This window comes from Gopherus evgoodei, chromosome 7 (assembly GCF_007399415.2).
Source record: "Gopherus evgoodei ecotype Sinaloan lineage chromosome 7, rGopEvg1_v1.p, whole genome shotgun sequence".
In the NCBI taxonomy this organism is placed as follows: Eukaryota; Metazoa; Chordata; order Testudines; family Testudinidae; genus Gopherus; species Gopherus evgoodei.
Genome location: NC_044328.1, coordinates 30,124,594 through 30,142,602, shown reverse-complemented (window position 1 = coordinate 30,142,602; position 18,009 = coordinate 30,124,594). Strand labels below are relative to the sequence as shown.

The window sequence follows — 18,009 nt, the reverse complement described above, 5'->3', positions numbered from 1 at the left end:
TGAAGCAGAACTCTTCAAACTGGTAAATGAATCAACAATAAACTGCAGGAGAAAAATCTCTCTCGATGTAATTTAAGCCAAGTTATCACTAACAAATCAAATTTAACATCCAGCCCTCCACAGCTGTGTGTGTGAAGTCCTTCCTTGCCACACACATTCTCCTGCTTTCGGTTCTCCAACAGTCTCTCCTATAGCCCTGAGCATCTGTGTAAGGGAGTTGGAAACATAGCTGGAGTTTCCCCAGAGTCAGGCAGTGCCACTCCCTGAGCCAGACCCTTCAGCCAGTTTTGAGTAAAGCGAGAGTGAAAATATGCTTTCCCATCTAATAAAAATGTCATCTTTATTTTCCGGGAGGGTCAAGGAACAGTTGTAACAGCTAACTCTTCAAATTTGACATGAATGTAGTTCTCAGGGTATAATACATGCTCTGCTGAGTTTCAGAAAAATCAGTTGTAAAATAACTGTAGTTGTCTGAAGAATATGCATGAATATATGTATAATATGAAATGGTAAATTTTAACCATTTTAATCCCAAGTGTGATCTGAAATTAAGGCATTGAGTAAGGGACTCAAATAGGAACAGGGGTCTCTGAAGGGACGATAGAGCAAAGGTGGCTTTATGCCACTCTTGTCACCCGCCAATTCTTGGCCTTTATATTGCCAGACCAATCTCCTGCCACACATTAAAGAAGGTGGGGATGAGCAAGTTGCAAGGATGTTCTGGGGTATGTGGCCACACATCTTTACCCCATCAGAGGATTCCCCAATAGAGGAAGACTCCTTCACTGGTCAGATCAACCAAGTTTAGGATATATTTAAACTGGGAGTCTAGTGCAAATTTTCCCTGACTCACCATAGTATCTGTCCTTTAACCTTCATGTAGCCATTGACTCAGAAATAATTAGAATGACTCACAATTTTATTTTTAAGGCAAACAAGCTGAGGCTCTTTCAGTGGTGTGTGGATATTTCAGTTTATGGTCAACAACAGTGATTAAGCAATGGCAGAGATTAGGACATGAAGCTGCAGAAAAAGTGGCAGCTGTATCTGGGGTACTGGTGGTTGTCTGGGATACTTGCGCTGGTGAGTGCTGAAGGATGCCAAGGTTACTGTGGATGTCAGGGTTCTTTCTGGTTGGAACTGAATGCTGTTGGAATGTCTAGGACAAAAACTGGAGTTCGTCCTGGGTGCTGTCTGGGAGAGAAACTGAGGTCTCTCACTGGGCTCTGATCTGGCTAGGTACTGTTTGAAAAGATAGCTGGAGTCTGGTTGGAAAGTCTGGAGGTAATATTGATCACCACTACCTTATGTCACTACTAGCCAGCTGCCCACTGCCACCATCACTTCTGACTCCTTCCATACAGAGATCCAATAGGGGGATCAGCAAGAGGGGAAGAAGAAAGGCAGCTACCTCCTTTGCCTGCAGTCCAGTTGGCTGCATGAGGATCCAGCTGGGCTGCTGGAATGAATGCCTTACAGGGCTGCCATGTGCATTAATATCATGTGATATGTGTAACACTTGACAGTCCTATCAGAGTAAGAATTTGCCCTTTCTCATGCTGCAGTACTTTGAGCACGGATGGCTACCATGTCAGCTACTGCAGTTCCATAGAGCTGTGTAATTATATTTTTATAGATACATTGAAGAAAGTACTTTGAGATGAAAGGTGCTACATAAGTGTAAAATATCATTACAGCATATTCTACGTAATTAGGGGACAGGATATCAGGATGGCTGCTCCATTGCAATGTCTCTCAATAAACTAATTCAAGCTACTGATAGTAAATAACAACAACATCAGCTGCTTATCGGGCTAAATAGTACAAATTTAGCTAAGGAGTTTGAGGTATTTTAAACCAGTGTAATATGTCTGAAATTCTGAACTCTACTCTTAAAAGCATAGGTTGACAAATTAAGATTAAAGGACACATTTTCTTGGGTACTCAACAGGCCTCATTCAAGTGTGGCTGTGTTCTCATTGTCAATTTTCTCCTCTTCTTCCCTGTAACCTTACCTATTTCTTTCTTCTAGAAAGAGAAGGAGGAGGGACTGTAGGAAATTAGACACAAAACTAAACTAACAACCATTATGATTGTTTGAAGTTAGGTCATATGAAAAATACAAATTAGATATGCTTCCAAATACCATACCTGTTGAAAGATGAAATCTAAAAAAAAAAAAAAACCGAACTAAAACAAAAAATACCACCCCACATACACAACCTTTAAATCTCTGTGCATTTCTCTGAGGAACAGAATGAGCTATCACAATAAAAAAATTGTTATGCATGCACAATTCATTGAGCTCAATGAGAGTTGCAGGTTGTAGCTGAAGGCAGACTTTGGATTTAAGTCAAAATACATTCTGGAAAAATATGACAATGAAATTAACATATACAAAAATGAAAACAATCTATTCCAAGATGCTACAAGTGTAAAGCTGTAGAAAAACTAACTATACTGAATTACACAATATACTGATTTCAGGAATTATGTGAGATCATTTAGGTAAAAGCTATTGCAATACACATGCACGGGGGAAAGGTCAACCTAACTTTAGTACTCCCTGACATTTGATGGTTTAACCACACAGTCTTGATGGTACATTATGTTTTTTTTTTTAATCAATCATATTTACACTGAACAATTACTTTCTTTTTCAAACACAGACTAGCCAGTTTGGGAGGGGATATCATTTTCAGGATCATTTCATTTTCTATTATCCACACATTATCACAGCTGCAAGAAAGTATTTAAATAAAAGCTTTCATTTACATTTCTAAAAAGATTAACATTTAATAGAAATGCCTGATCTGATAAATGCGTGTAATCAGAGATTTCAATTAAAAAAAATCACTAGAAACAGCATGCCATGGGTAGGGTAAAGGCGCTCCCTTTGTAATGTGGTAATGCACTGCTAAATAGAGAGCTCTGATGATTATTACTTTATATTTCTCTGAATAAAGTCTCCTTGTTTTAATGATTATTGTCCTGTTTCTGATATTTACAAGCAAGGATTTGTAAACCTGTTAAAACTTCATACATTTTTTTTTAAGTTTCTATTAATGTTAGATTTTGGTAGACTTTTTATGTTTTTACTATTAATGTTTTGGTAGACTTTTTATGGTAGACTATTAATGTTAGACTGTTAGATTTTAATAAGTTTTAGGACCAAAGATTGTCAGTTTTGTTTTGTACTAGTACAAAATGAATTAAAATAAGAATTTCCCTGAACTATCACATGGACAGCACATTATTGTTTTTATTTTCCAGATAAAAATACCCAACACTGGATGAGAAACATAGGGTTTGTAGCCAGAGCTAGTTCAACACTACTGGCCTCATATTCTCACTCAGTTATCTATTGCAAAGTTTGACATGTACAATGAACCACTTAGCCTTGGCAAGAAACTAGAACCCACAACCTCCCACTTTAAAAGACATCCAAAAACTTGCAACTGCATTAGTTGATTTATACATAAATCTGTTAAGAGGCATATATTATAGCTACAAAATCTTGATTTGCCAAAAATTTAACACAAATCAAATACCACAGGATTTTTTTTTTTTTTTTTTTTACTCATTATTGGTAAATGTATCACAGTTCATCTCTTCTAAAACCTGAAGCATCTATCAAATAATGATCAGATCCTGAAAAGACATTACTTGTGTATATTCCCATTTAATTAGAGCTATTCACAAGAATTCCCCACAGGATTGGGTCCCAAGTCCTTGATTCTGCTGCTTTGTAAAGTCAGTGGAGCTCTGTAAGGGTGCAGCAGTCCATCTGCACGCAAAACATTGCATGATTGGAACCTTACTTAGGATAATCAAACCATCCCTACTTTGTACTTATGAGTCTCAGTTCAGCAAAATATTTTTTAAAAACCACCAATGTTTACACTGTACCAGATTTATTGTAGAGTAGAAAGAACAGCCTAAATGGAGAACTTGTATGATGAATGTCCTGCCTTGAGTACAAGGGACGGACTAGAAGACCTTTCATGGCCCTTCCAGTGCTACAATTCTAATGATTTTAAGAAAGAAGTTATCGGTGTGCTAACCCTGGAGAATTTTACTATAAAAAGTACCAAACAACAGGGGTTGATACATTAAAAGGGAATACTGAATGCCATTATTATATAAGAAAGTTATTAACTGCCCAAACTGGGACAAAGTTGTTATTAATTTTGAGCTCATTTTTACTACTGTAGAATGGGAGGCATAATTTTCCAGAAGGGGCACCTAAATCTACATGTAGGCAACTAAAACTGTTGTTTAGTTGCCCAAGTGCCAATATGGGCAACTAATTTGTGGCACTTATTAGAAACATTTTAAACCACCACTTCCAACCAATGGTTGGCACATGCTGTCTAACAGTAGTCCTTAAAGCAGCTGATTTGACAAGGTGCCGAATGCCCTCAATTCTCATTGAGTTCAGGATTGAAGCTCAATGCTATTCAAAAGTAAACTTTTCCATCATCAATCACTCTCTATTTTTGTCATTTTAAAAGTACGTGCCCTCTGAGGAGCTTCTAATTATAAAGTCAGGTTGTTTCAGATGGCCGTGTCAGGGATGAAGGTGAAGTTACATGCATGCATGTAGTGCCATATTAGAAATACATCACTGGAGGAAAAGACGACATTTCTAAATAGGTGAATACTTCATGACAGAATAATACTTAAAAGGAAATTCTCTTCTTTATAAAATTCCAGAGCTGTAATTGACAGATGTCCTGCATTTTCTGCATTGCTGTGGCATTATCTGTACAATTGCAGTGCACACTTCTTATGAAGAGAAGTTAGGAAGCTGTGTACTGACCTGACAGAAATATGCTTTCCTGTGTTGCTTACACTAAAGGAGTGGAACATAGATTGGAAAATGTCATAGTGGATAAGGAATGATGAAAAGACTTGGTGTCCTTCTCACATATAACAAAACAAGTCTTAAAATGATTAAGAATGCTGTGCGACTGAAAGTGGAAGAAGAATGCGAACATGTTATTCTTTTCTTGCTCAGAGTCAATTTTACTGTGAATAAGCAGAGTGCATCAGAGCATAAAGTGCTTACATCTTTACCTGACTGTGCTCCTCCTGGGGATGAACACTTTTGATATTCAGTGAAGTGAGGGCAACTGCAAAAGACAGGCTGGTGAACTGTCTCACAAATAATTCCCTAACAAATGTGTGTTTTCCTAAGAAAATGGCACAAAGATTTAATTGAAATGTCATATGAAACTTTTAATTAACTGGATCCTAAAACACATAGCAGAAAATAAGGCATCTTTTGAAATTTCCTTCAGAGGCATCTTATTAGACCAAAAAAAAAAAAAAAAGAAAGAAAGAAATTCAGATAACATTTTGTGTCACTACTTGCTAATTTCACTAATGACTTAACACTTAAAATTAAAAAGACCAGGAGTACTTGTGGCATCTTAGAGACTAACAAATTGCTGTAGCCCACGAAAGCTTATGCTGAAATAAATTTGTTAGTCTCTAAGGTGCCACAAGTACTCCTGTTCTTTTTGCGGATACAGACTAACACGGCTGCCACTCTGAAACTTAAAATTAAGGTAGTTTGCAAACTATACAGACTGGAAAATCATTCAAATGCTGGTGGTTTAAAAATGATTCTCCACCACTTAGGATAGGTACATTCTTTCACTCTTTTCACCCTGAGCCTTAATAAGGTAATTTTTTTTCTTTAGTATTGACACATTTCAAAATATATTCTACTTCAATGCCCACTGCAGACCAAATCCTACAGACCTTACACAGACCAAACTCCCATTTGCTTTTTTAAGGTCTGCAGGATAGGGCTGTAAGTAATATATCTCAAGAGTAATATATCTCAAGCACTTACTCCTTCAAAAAAGAAAAAGTATGATTTACTAGCAGTTAAAGCTATATGTAAATTACCAGGGCCGTCCCTAGGGGCGTGCAGGGCCAGGACAAATTAGCCCCTGCCAATGTAGGGGCCCCACTCCGCATCAGCGGCAGGACTATTGTTGGCTATAGCATTAAATTAGTGCAAGTCTACAATAGCCTGGAAAACAAGAAAATAATTAAATAAATTCCTTGTCTCCACATCTGGAAAAGAAAAATATGCTTAAACAATGTAGACTGAAATTTTAAGTTAGTGCCTCCACATACAGGGAAAGCATTAGCAAAAAATGATATTGTCACTTTCTACTCTTTCTACTCTTAAGTAGGAATCTGTGAAACACAAAGTGAGGTGATTATATCATGAAATAAGCATATCTCCAAGAAAAATGAAAGCATTCAGTCTCATTGTTCAGCCAGCTGAAACAGAGGCAAAATTAATGTTAATTAATTACTCATTAATGAGGAAACCCCAAACACAAGCTATGACTTTTTAAAAAAAAATAGCAAAAATAATAGTATATTTTTATTATGTGAATCTACTACATAATTCTGCTCTACTCCTATAATAATTCAAACCACTAAGGCTAAATTAATAGTGAATTAATGGACTAGTACCTCAGGGAGACCCAGACTCAAATTGACTTTGATGTGAGCTAAAGTCAGTGCCATGATTATAACTTAGTTCCTAGCAGATGATGTGCACATCACAAAACAACCTTACAATCACCCAAAATTCAGGATTCTTTACACAAGAGAAGAATAGAATTTGGAAAAGCTGACTTTGAAGCTGAGACAAAGTGGCAAATCTATTGTCTGTGAGAGAAACTTGCTCAATGGTTCATAAAGTGCTATATTGCTCTACCCTAAAAAAATGACTGTGTAAAAATGATACCTTCTTAATCAACAACTGCTCCAAATGTGTCCTGTGCTATGAGGTGTTTTCAAGATTTTGAAAATTTTTCCTTTCCTGAACTGGGACAAAGTCAAAATCTCAAAAATGTTTGCAAACCAATAAACCATAATTTTTTTTGGATCAGATCAAAATGTCTCATATCAATAATTTTGAAACATTTAGTTTTGATTTTGATCTTTTTTTAACATAACTAGAATTTGTAAATGAGTCATTATGATTTAAAAAAAAAAAACTGTTTCAAAAATTCAAAATGGGACATTCAGAAAATTCTGAAACATTTTTCAATTTTTTGAATGATCAAAACTAACCCTTTCCCGGGAACAATTTTGGCTTTGATAAATCAACACTTTTGGATGAAAAAAAAATGTTTCAATGGAAATTCCCAATCAGTTTTAATCTGCAGGCTTTCAGAACAAATACACTTTTATTATTTTGTATTGTTAGCTTGGTAGAGCCCACACAGCTTTGTTGAACTGGTTCACTCAACATAGTCAACTAAGCTTCAATTGCAGCACCACTCACTTTCACTTGTGTAATTCCATTTAAGACAAATGTCAGGTCTACCTGAAAAGTTAGGTTAACCCAGCGACTTCACTCAATAGTGTGAAAAATCTACACTCATGAGTGATGTAGTTAAGTTAACCTAAACCCTGATGTAGTCAGAGCTAGCTTGACAGAAGAATTCTTCTGCCAGCCGAGCGACCACCTCTCAAGGAAGTGGACAAACTATGCTGACAGGAGAACCCTGAAACACAAGATTGAAGCACTATAGTGTTGCAGCTCCAGCGGTGCCACTGTACGGTTTCAAGTGTAGACAAGGCCAAAAGGCTTACACAGGTGTAACCGAAGGCACAATTTTCAGACCTCAGGTTGAGTTTGCATGGCTGGTATTCAGAAAAGTCACTTTTTTGCTAATAACCTGAGCAAGTTATATCTAGAGCAGGGTTTCTCAAACGGGTCGCTGCTTGTGTAGGGAAAGCCTCTGGCAGGCCGAGCCATTGTGTTTACCTGCCCCATCTGCAGGTCCAGCCGATCGTGGCTTCCATTGAGCTGGATCAGCAATCCGCGGCCAGTGGGATATGCGATTGGCCGTATCTGCGGACAGTGCAGGTAAACACACCGGCCTGGCCCACCAGAGGCTTTCCCTACACAAGCAGCAACCCCTGTTTGAGAAACCTTGATCTAGAGTCAGAGAGAATAACATGGAATCTCATCATGCCATTTTCAGACACTTTTCAGAGCAATAATGTTCCTAAACTATTATAAAACCACTGTAGTATCCTGTAGCTGTTTGGTCTGTAACACTATTTTCATTAAAAGAATGAGGAGTACTTGTGACACCTTAGAGACTGTATCAGTGCGCAGTGATCGATCCAGAGGGAATCGATTTATTGCGTCTAGTCTAGACGTGATAAATCTACTCGTGTGCTCTCTCATCGACTCTTGTACTCCAATGCCGCGAGAGGCGCAAGCAAAGTTGACGGGGGAGCAGCAGCAGTCGACTCACTGCGGTGAAGACACCACAGGAAGTCAATTTAAGTATTTACATTATTCACGTAGCTGAAGTTGTGTAACTTAGATCAACACTCCCCTTCCCTCCCAATGTAGACCAGAGCTAACAAATTTATTTGAGCATAAGCTTTCGTGAGCTAAAACCCACTTTGGCCCATGAAAGTTTTAGCCCATGAAAGCTTATGCTCAAATAAATTTATTAGTCTCTAAGGTGCCACAAGTACTCCTTGTTCTTTTTGCTGATACAGACTAACACGGCTACCACTCTGAAACCTGTCACTACTTTTATCATCCAAGTTTTGACCCACATCTAGAAGATTCTTTAAAAATCACTTTTAACCCTGAAATTTATTCTTATGACAAGGGATGTGTGTGTGTTACATGTATTAGTTATAGTCAGGGCCCTATGAATTTGATGACTGTGCAGCTGCAAAATTTGAAAATGATTTCCATACTGTTAGGCACTACAAAAAGTGCCATGGAAAAGTCTACCTACCTCACACAGGGTACTTTTTTCTTAATTTTAGAAATGGGGAAACAGGGCTAGGCAGCTCTATTCATTTTAATGGAATTACACCAATTTACATAAACTGAGTATCTGACAGAGACTTTGTGCTTCCAGACAAGAATTTTATGGCACAGCCAAGATATGTATCCGGGTCTCTGAAATCCCAGACCACTGCTATCTGACCATATCTCTACACTGCAATTAGAACGTGTGATTATACCACAGGTAGGCATACCTGAGCTGGTTTTGACTGAACTAGGTTGCTAAAAATAGCAGTGAAGCCACGGCAGTATGGGTGGTGGCACAGGCTAGAAAACTGAGTATGTACCCAAGTCCCAGGAGGTCTTGCACTTGGGAATCTGCCTCATGATGTTGCAGCGTTGCTATATTTTTAGCAAGCTAGTTTGATCAAAGGTAGTTTGGGTATGCCTACATGTGCTGCAATCACATCATCATTTGCAGAACTGACATAGCCTTAGTTGGGGACTCTTTCCTCTATTTCCTTACTATTTGTGACAGCTGCTGAATATTCTATTTTGGTGGTAGTTTTGCCTGTTTAGTTGCAACCTGCTGCTATTTTGTACTTTCTGACATTTCTTCTCTCTGCCCTCCCTCCAACAAGGCAGATTTCTGTTTTCAGTGGACAGATTACACAACTAGATAGAGTTTTCCACCTGATCCATTGGAAGGCTCTTCTCAGGAAGAACCATTGAAGACAGTATTTTCCCTCATGTCAAAATAAGTAATGAAAGAAAAAAAAATCACTCTACAAAGTGCTTCAGAGGCCTTTTTATTAAACCCAAGCACACATTAAATGATTGAAAATTAAATTTCTCAGTGTTGTGAGCACCATGGGCTGCACAGAACCATGAAGCACCTGGAAGACATTATAAAGATTGTTAACCACTCAGCAATTATTATAATCATTGTGAAGTTGTCAGAGGATATTAAAAACAATATCAAGTTATGGGCAGACATGGTAAAAAAGTGTTCAATGGACAAAATAAACAGCATTTTATTAATGCTACAAATATATTAGTGGTGTTATAAAGAGTATTATCAAAGTATGACTTTCTGAGAAATCACATTTTCACTTCCTTTATAACATTCACTGACTATAAGAATGGCCCTACTGGGTCAGACCAAAGATCGACCTAGCCCAGTATCCTGTCTTCTGACAGTGACCAGTGCCAGGTGCCCCAGAGGGAATGAGCAGAACAGGTAATCAAGTGATCCATCCCCTGTTGCTCATTCCCAGCTTCCGGCAAATAAAGGCTAGGGACACCATTCCTGCCCATTCTGGCTAATAGCCATTTATGGAGCTATCCTCCATGAATTTATCTAGTTCTTTTTTGAACCCTGTTATGGTCTTGGCCTTCACAACATCCTCTGGCACGGAGTTCCACAGGTTGACTGTGCATTGTATGAAGAAATACTTCATTTTGTGTGTTTTAAACCTGCTGCCTATTAATTTCATTTGGTGACTCATTGTGTTATGAGTAGCACACAACACTTCCTTATCTACTTTCTCAATACCAGTCATGATTTTATAGACCTCAATCATATCTCCCCTTAGCTGTCTCTTTTCCAAGCTGAAAAGTCCCAGTCTTATTAATCTCTCCTCATATGGAAACTGTTCATACCCCTAATATTTTTTGTTGCCCTTTTCTGAACCTTTTCCAATTCCAATACATCTTTTTTGAGATGGGGCGACCACATCTGCACACAATCAATATGGGGATAATTGAAATCCCGCATTATTATTGCATTTTTTACTTTAATAGCCTCTCTAATCTCCCTGAGCATTTCACAATCACTATCATCATCCTGGTCAGGTGGTCATTAATCTATCCCTACCGCTATATTCTTATTATTAGAGAATGGAATTTTTATCCATACAGATTCTATGGTAGAGTTTGATTCATTTACGATTTTTACTTCATTTGATTCTACACTTTCTTTTACATATAAATGCCACTCCCCCCTCCAGCAGGACCTGTTCCGTACTTCTGATATATTTTGTACCCTGGTATTACTGTATCCCATTGATTATCCTCATTCCACCAAGTTTCTGTGATGTCTATTATATCAATATCCTCATTTAATACGAAGTCTAGGAAGTTCATGTTAGTTAAGAGCCTAAAAATAGCAGTTCAAAGCCTTCTTTGAGACTTCTCTGGCTTCTCCAGAATTTTCAATATCCAGGAGACACTTCTTCCCACCTGCACTGCATTCTCTATAATGGATTGTTATAAAGTGGCAGACTGACCGTGAATGGTATTGCAAGTTTTGAAGTACTTAATAATGTAGGGCGTGGAATTATGAGGCAGTTCCTTCCTGAGTTTTATCCTGATGGGTATCTGCACTCTCCACTGACCCATTATTTAAGATTGTATCCTCATGACTTTAGCCCTAAAGATCATCTCACAAGTAGGGCTGTCAAGTGATTAAAAAAAGTAATCATGATTAATCGTGCAATTAAAAAATTATGATGAATCGCACTGCTAAATAATAATGGTATACCATTTATTTAAATATGTTTGGATGTTTTCTACATTTTCAAATATATTCATATCAATTACAACACAGAATATAAAGTGTACAGTTGCTTTATGTTTATTTTTGATTACAAGTATTGCACTGTAAAAAACAAAAGAAATACTATTTTTCAGTTCACGTAATACAAGTACTGTAGTGCAATCTCTTTATCATGAAAGTTCAACTTACAAATGTAGAATTATGTACAAAAAAACCTGCATTCAAAAATAAAACAATGTAAAAGTTTAGAGCCTGCAAGTGCACTCATTCAGTCCTACTTCTTGTTCAGCCAATCGCTAAGACAAACAAGTTTGTTTACATTTGTGGAAGATAATGCTGCCCACTTCTTGTTTACAATGTCACCTGAAAGTGAGAACAGGTGTTCTGATGGCACTGTTGTAATCGGCGTCGCAAGATATTTACGTGCCAGATGCACTAAATATTCATATGTCCCTTAATGCTTCAACCACCATTCCAGGGGACGTGTCCATGCTGATGATGGGTTCTGCTCGATAATAATCCAAAGCAGTGCAGACCAATGCATGTTCATTTTCATTATCTGAGTCAGATGCCACCAGCAGAAGGCTGATTTTCTTTTTGGGTTGTTCGAATTCTGTAGTTTCCACATCGGAGTGTTGCTCTTTTAAAGACTTCTGAAAGCATGTCCCACACCTCATCCCTCTCAGATTTTGGAAGGCACTTCAGATTCTTAAACGTTGGGTTGAGTGTTGTAGCTATCTTTAGAAATCTCACAATCTCATCTTCTTTGCATTTTGACAAATCTGCAGTGAAAGTGTTCTTAAAATGAACAACATGTGTTGGGTCATCATCCAAGACTACTATAACATGAAATATATGGCAGAACGTGGGAAAAACAGAGCAGGAGACATACAATTCTCCCCTCAAGTAGTTCAGTCACAAATATAATTAACGCATTATTTATTTAACGAGCATAATCAGCATGTAAGCACGTCCCCTGGATGGTGGCTGAAGTGTGAAGGAGAATATGAATGTTTAGCACATCTGGCATGTAAATACCTTGCAATCCCAGCTACAAAACTGCCATGCAAATGCCTGTTCTCACTTTTAGCTGACACTGTAAATAAGACGGCAGCATTATCTCCTGTAAATGTAAACAAACTTGTTTGTCTTAGCAATTGGCTGAATAAGGAGGAGGACTGAGTGGACTTGTAGGCTCTGAAGTTTTACATTGTTTTGTTTTGGAATGCAGTTATGTAACAAAAATTAGATGTTTGTAAGTTGCATTTACACAGTAAACAGACTTGCACTACAGTACTTATGTGTGGTGAATTGAAAAATACTATTTCATTTGTTTATCACTTATACAGTGCAAATTTTTATAATAAAAATAATATACACTGATTTCAATTACAGCACAGAATACAACGTATATGAAAATGTAGAAAAACATCCAAAATATTTAATAGTTTTCAATTGGTATTCGATTGTTTAACAGCGCAATTAAAACTGCAATTCATTGTAATTTTTTTTTAATTAACCACATCAGCTGTGATTAATTGACAGCCCTACTCACAATCACACTTTTTGATGCAGAGGAGGGTGCTCACTCCCTTTGGTATCTCTCCCAACTTCCAAATACCTGAAAATTATTGTTAAACCCAGAATTTGTATTAGGATCATTGCTGGCCCCATCTCTCTACTTCCACCATGGTATTAGCATTGCCTACTCTTTGCTTTGATAGTTTTTAGTATAAGGGTATGTCTACTCTGCAGCTGGGAGCTTGCTTCCCTGTGTGAGTAGACAGACATGCCAGGTCTGCTTGAGCTAGCATGTTAAAAACAACAAGGTAGATGGAGGTAGTGCGAGTGGCTCACATTAGCACCCACCGCCCCCAAGTGTGTACCCAGGGGACCTGGACAGGTTTGCACAGCTCTCAGCTGCAGAGTAGATGTACATATAGGATGCAATTAGTACACTGGTCATTGTATTGTGTTTTTAGAATATATTTAGCATGCATCCCAGCAACCTATTGTAATTCAAGAAAGTCCTCAAAGATTAATACTGAAGGGTCTGTGAAGTGATATTTCTATCTGTGTTAGGGTTTTCTATTGAGATCATCACTGTGGTATCTGAGCACTTCTGATGTATTTTTTTTGCACTTACTAAAGTATAACACCGTCGCTTTGAGTCATCTGTTTTAGACTCTTCCTTGCTATAAAAGAGGCTCAGCTTGATATAGCTTTTATTTATTCATTCATATTCTTCCCTCTCAGCTCCTGCTTTCCCCATCACTTTGGTTATTGTGGGAAAGCTTTTTCAAAGAGCTATTTCCTTTATACATTTTCAAATAATGAATTTTGCATAATTTGAACTCTTCTCAATGTAAAAATTCTATTCTTCTCCAGTGGTAAAGAATTCTGTACAGTTTCATAAATGTGAGAGATGAAGCAATGTGGCTTCACATTTATGCCATGCTATTAAGAGTACAACCTAAAACAATATTGTTTTAATCCCTGCTGAAATACACTGCTTCACGTAGAACTACCACACGGATTGATGTTTATTTTATACCATAATTAAATATTATTTCATATATGGGACATGACAGTTATGTTTCCATGATTTACAAATTCCATTTTATATCAAACAAGACAGCTGTATTTTTTCCAAGTTGTATTCTCTTTCAATGTTAGTGCTATTTTCTCTGCGCTGTACCTTGGTTTTCTTGCACTCATGAGAAGGCTAGACATCAGCACATTCTGTTTGGCATCTATTCATCAGTTTACACCTTTTCCTGGGAAATCCACTTCAATTTATAATGTTAAATTAGTGTGCAACTCACCACATACCAGCTGGTTTTCCTTCAGGTTATGAAATGCCAGTCCTCGTAAAGTACTGGGATAAGCACAAACTGTTTCTTCTGCTATTCGAACTGAAGCATTTCTAGCCCACTGCAAAACCCATTTTAGATTACAGTCACAGATGAGTGAATCAGTGTTGAAATGTCTAGGAAAACAAAAAAAGTAACACTGAAGGAACAAAATGCACGTTTGCAAAATAAATTAATATATGCAGCACAAAATTAGACTGAGCATCTAAACATAAAGACAGGCATCATTTGACAAACAACATACATTCTCCTCACTCATATGGATTCCAAGATACTATGCCCAACTCTACTCTTAGATACAATGCAACACCCTTTGACTTTGATGTGAATTGGGCCCACCATATCCCATATGCATGTCATTACAGTGATACTGTTTGGCCACTAGACTCATTAATTTTGCATCAGTGTTTGCACTGAAAGCTAAAACCTGTATAAGGATACTGAACAAAATGATCCTAAGCTATTACTTTGTATATTAAAAATTCCTCTTAGAGTATGTCTACATTGCAATGAAAGACCCATGGTATGGCTGGGCTATGGCTAGCCTGAGGCAGCTGATTCAGGCTCACTGGGCTAGGGCTGCGAGGCTAAAGCTTTCAGTGTGGATGTCTGTACTCAGACTGGAGCTTGGCTCTGAAGCCCTGCCAGGGAAAATGGGGGAATGGGGGCGAGTCTCAGAGCCCTGGCTCCAGCCCGAGCCTGAATGTGTACACAGCAATGTTTAACCCCGCAGCCCAAGCCCTGCGAGCCTGTGCTGTGGGTTTGTTATTGTGGTGTAGATATACCCTCTAACACCATACAAACAATATTTACCCATTTAAAAACCCTCTAATATGTGTATTTAATACATTCAGTAATGAATTACTTGAAATTTTCAAATGAAAATTATTTGGTATTAGTTTGTTTTTCCTCTTTTTTTCCTGTTACCATAAAAAACAAAGGAAAATTATTGCAAAAGGCAGTGCATTTTAAGTAATTAGAAACTGACAAAAGCAAGCCACTCAAATTAATACTGCAGTTCCGCCACTCGGGTTCTGAGGAGTTCTCAAATTAGGAGAAAAGGGGAAAAAGTAACACTATATAGTCTATGGTATCAACAGAAGGAGTTAATATGTACAGTAGTTTTAGCCTTGATTATTAAACCTCTACGCTTTTGACATGTAAAAACTAGATATCTCCAAGATATCTTAGTTACAATATTGTACACATATATGGCAACAACAGATTTGTATGATATCCAAATCGAATTTTACATATTGAAGCCATACTTACAAGGCTTTCAGAGCTAATAGCTCAGAAAAAAGTCCATTCATGAGACTTGAAAAAATATTCCCTGATAAATTCCTAGAAAAGAAACAATATACAGTTACTATAACAAATAAAAGATGCAAACCAGTTATGTTATACGGCAGAATTTTGCCACTGTTAATTAAAAAAAGGTTACTTCAAGGTAATCCAGACTAAACTGATTAATTTAATATTGAGAAGAGTTTAGAGAACATACTGAATATATTTTGTGTGTAAAATGAGAGTAACAATACGGCAAGTTAGTTTCATATTCTAAGGTTGCATTACATCATACCTTCATGAAAATAATATTTTCATATTAAACTTCTAGGAAATGTAAACTTTTTCTATAAACTACAAAAACATCCAGCATCATGGAATCAGTCAACAGACCAGCTTATTTTAAAGTCGTTGTAAGAGGATTTGTCCATGTATTTGCTTTGAAAATTTACTACTGTCTTTAAGGAACTAGTCTGAATAGCTCAGTTCTAAATAGCTCTAATTGTCTCTGGTAATTTATTCCTGAATGGCTTTTAACTCCATGACTACAAATATATCAATGTCCTTTTGCATAGTCTAACAGTATTGTTGCACTCAGTGAATGTTAACATCAATGGCAAACGCCCAAATGTCAAGTCATATTCTCCACTACTATACCAGTTAAATAAAAATTGGTGTAGCATCTACGATAAAGGCTTCCTTTCAGATAAAGCACATATTTCTGGATTGCTGACAAATGTTCTTTTCTATCTATGCAAACAAGTAAATGCCTGATGCCTTCTGAATTTACATGACTGAATTTAAGATGTCTGCAAAATTTCATGTCTCAGAGGATTGTTCAGCAGAAAATGTGTTGTTACCAAGAAGAAAATAAGTTGTATTGAAAAATAAAGATTCAAGTCTTTTTGACAGAAAAATTGATTTTTTACTGATTTATATTTCTGTTGTGTCTACAAAGTAAAGAACTCAAACTATACGGAAGGTAAGAATTAAGTTTAAAAGTACTGTTTAACGAATGAAGCCTTTGGCAAGCTGTAAATATTGTAATCTGATAAAAAAAAAAAGTCTTTGCAGGGACTGCGTTATATACAGGGATGTGTGCCCTGATGAGTTTGTGCCAGAAAGATGAGGAAGTATCATGGGTCAAAAAAGTTTATGGAGTTCTTTTAAGAAAATCACTTATTCTTGAAAGATAATATTACTTTTAGGGTGTTTATTCAAGAAAACTGTATTGTGCATGAAGCCCAATGACAAATATGCAGCTTGGATGATAATGTATGAAGTCATGAAGATAGCTGAATAAATGTTGTAAAGATAGGAGATGCTAAAACCCATTTCCATCCTATTAGACATTTTGGTCCAATTTTATGAAATACTTAGTACCTTGCATACACATCTATCATAGCGTAGCAGGAACTGCGCCCTATTTAAGGCTCTATTACAGAGCTCAGATTAAACAAGAACTTTATATCTTTATTTAGTAATAATCTCATCAAAATGGCAAAAACCAAAACACAGACTATAAACGGATTATTATATGCATTTTATCGTGCTTTGATGAAAAATGAATTTATACAGCAAAAATAAATTCATATCTTATTTGCACTCTAAAGCAAACCCTTAACAATGACCTCAGCAATGTTAAGGCAAAAGAACTTCCCAAGTGCATGGAGCACGTGAGTCAGATGTGCTGATCTTTTAATACACTTGATACGAAAGCAGATGAAGTCACTGATAAGGTTTTGTGTCACCCTTCAAGTCTGATGAAGCTGCAGTATGTATTGCTTTTAGGGATCTGCTAGAGATGGAAGTAAAAGCCTGATAGGGTGTTGCAGTGCATTACTGACTGTAGGAAATATGGAGATGTAAAGGAATGCACTAGACTTTCCCCATAAATTCTTATGTCTATGCTTTTAGCGTAACATAGTGTGGATGGAGCATACTCTGTGGAATTTTAACTCTAATTAAATATCATTTTTGTTTGCTGATATCAGTGGGAGTTGAGGGCACTCAGCATCATAGAGATCGCAATTATGCAGATGCTTAACTCTAAAGTCAGCGAGACCAGTGCTTACTTTTAGGCACATGCTTAAACACCTTGCTGAGGTCCTCAGAGTCAACTGGACTGATCAGGATTTGGCCTACACTATGGTAACCTAAATATTTCTGAATCATCTGCCATCAAGAGTTTTCTGTTTTTCTTATTTGCTGTAACAATGAAGGGTGAGAATATTTTCTTCAGAGTTTTAATCAATGCTAAAGCTGCAGAACTCTAACACTTCAAAAGATGTAAAACACACACACACACACACACACACACACACACACACAGAATAATGCTAATTTATAATCTTTTTTCTTCCCTTTTCTACTCCCGTCCCCCTTTCAAATGAGGGAGTGATCCCAGCATTTAACTGATGGGATGACTGCTTGTGGGTATCACAGAAGTGAAGTTTGAGGAGGGATTGAAGTGAAAATAGGGAGGACACAAG

General features: G+C 37.1%; 1 protein-coding gene across 1 annotated transcript in view; it reads right to left on the bottom strand.

The window, feature by feature from the left end:
- The window catches only part of ADGRA1 (adhesion G protein-coupled receptor A1), a 454,349-nt gene that overhangs the window by 250,424 nt on the left and 185,916 nt on the right, over positions 1 to 18,009 (bottom strand). The window contains exons 5-6 of the mRNA XM_030570731.1: positions 15,503 to 15,574; positions 14,183 to 14,346 (exon numbers count right to left, since the gene is read on the bottom strand). Of these exons, the coding sequence (XP_030426591.1) occupies positions 14,183 to 14,346; positions 15,503 to 15,574 (236 nt within the window). The remainder of the gene's footprint in view (positions 1 to 14,182; positions 14,347 to 15,502; positions 15,575 to 18,009) is intronic.